This window comes from Cystoisospora suis (genome assembly GCF_002600585.1).
Source record: "Cystoisospora suis strain Wien I chromosome Unknown contig_553, whole genome shotgun sequence".
NCBI lineage: Eukaryota > Apicomplexa > Conoidasida > Eucoccidiorida > Sarcocystidae > Cystoisospora > Cystoisospora suis.
This window is the reverse complement of record NW_027153354.1, coordinates 36,599-37,468: the sequence shown is the minus strand read 5'-3', so window position 1 is coordinate 37,468 and position 870 is coordinate 36,599. Positions and strand designations below refer to the sequence as shown.

Here is an 870-nt window from a genome sequence, read left to right as displayed (position 1 = left end):
AAGACAGATCATACAATTTGAAAGATATACATAAACATTCCCCTTTCTGTTGTACTGTGACGATCACATCTGCCTCTGTATCTAAATTTGTATTTCACGCGCATGCATGCAAAGATATCTCGGTGCGATCTAACTACTTTAAACCTTCGATCTATATTCTGGTACTGTTATACCCCATCATTGTAGCTGCTTTGGTTTCTCTACGGCCTGTAGACTCCTCCAGAGCTCGAAAACGACCCTCTATTCTCTCGCTGTACTCTTTCTCTCTCTGTTTCTCTCTTCACCAGCCCAGTCATACGAGTATATAGATCTATATATATATATATATAGATCTATATATATCTATATGCATGTGTATGTATAGGTATATGTATATATGTATGTCTGTATGTATATCGTACAGGGGAAAGAAGAGCAGAATCACGGAGAAGGGGCGGTTTAAACTCTATGTGTATGTTTATATACAAGTTAGTTAAGCTTATGAGGTGTGATGTAAGGGAACACGCCGTTAGGTCCTAATTTGTCTGATTGCATGCATGCATGGTGACATACGAAAGGCGTCTGACTAATGCGAGCGAGGTCCCCTAAGTATGCAGTGCTCTACAAGACATCGTAGATATCCACATGTCCACATGACTCGGCACCAAAGCGATCGAGAATGTCCGTCTGGACTTGCAGTGAAAAGCAAGATAGATAGATAGATCTACATACGATGATACCTTCTCGACATATGCACNNAGATGGACATAGAGATCTAGTCACTTTTCTTTCAAGTTTCATCTTCTCTCTCCCCCTGAAATTTCTTGACCGACCGTACTATTCGGTTCTAGGCATTGTGTGTGCCAGGTGCCTATATATCTATCTATCTAT

The 870-nt window shown here is 40.6% G+C and overlaps 1 protein-coding gene across 1 annotated transcript in view; it reads left to right on the top strand.

Moving 5' to 3' along the window:
- CSUI_001399 (methyltransferase) overlaps positions 1-442 on the top strand; it is a gene marked incomplete at its 3' end in the record, with an annotated part of 1,150 nt that extends 708 nt beyond the window's left edge. Inside the window, exon 2 of the mRNA XM_068061605.1 lies at positions 404-442. Coding sequence (XP_067926422.1) covers positions 404-442 — 39 coding nt within the window. The remainder of the gene's footprint in view (positions 1-403) is intronic.
- Positions 443-870: the final 428 nt, after the last annotated feature.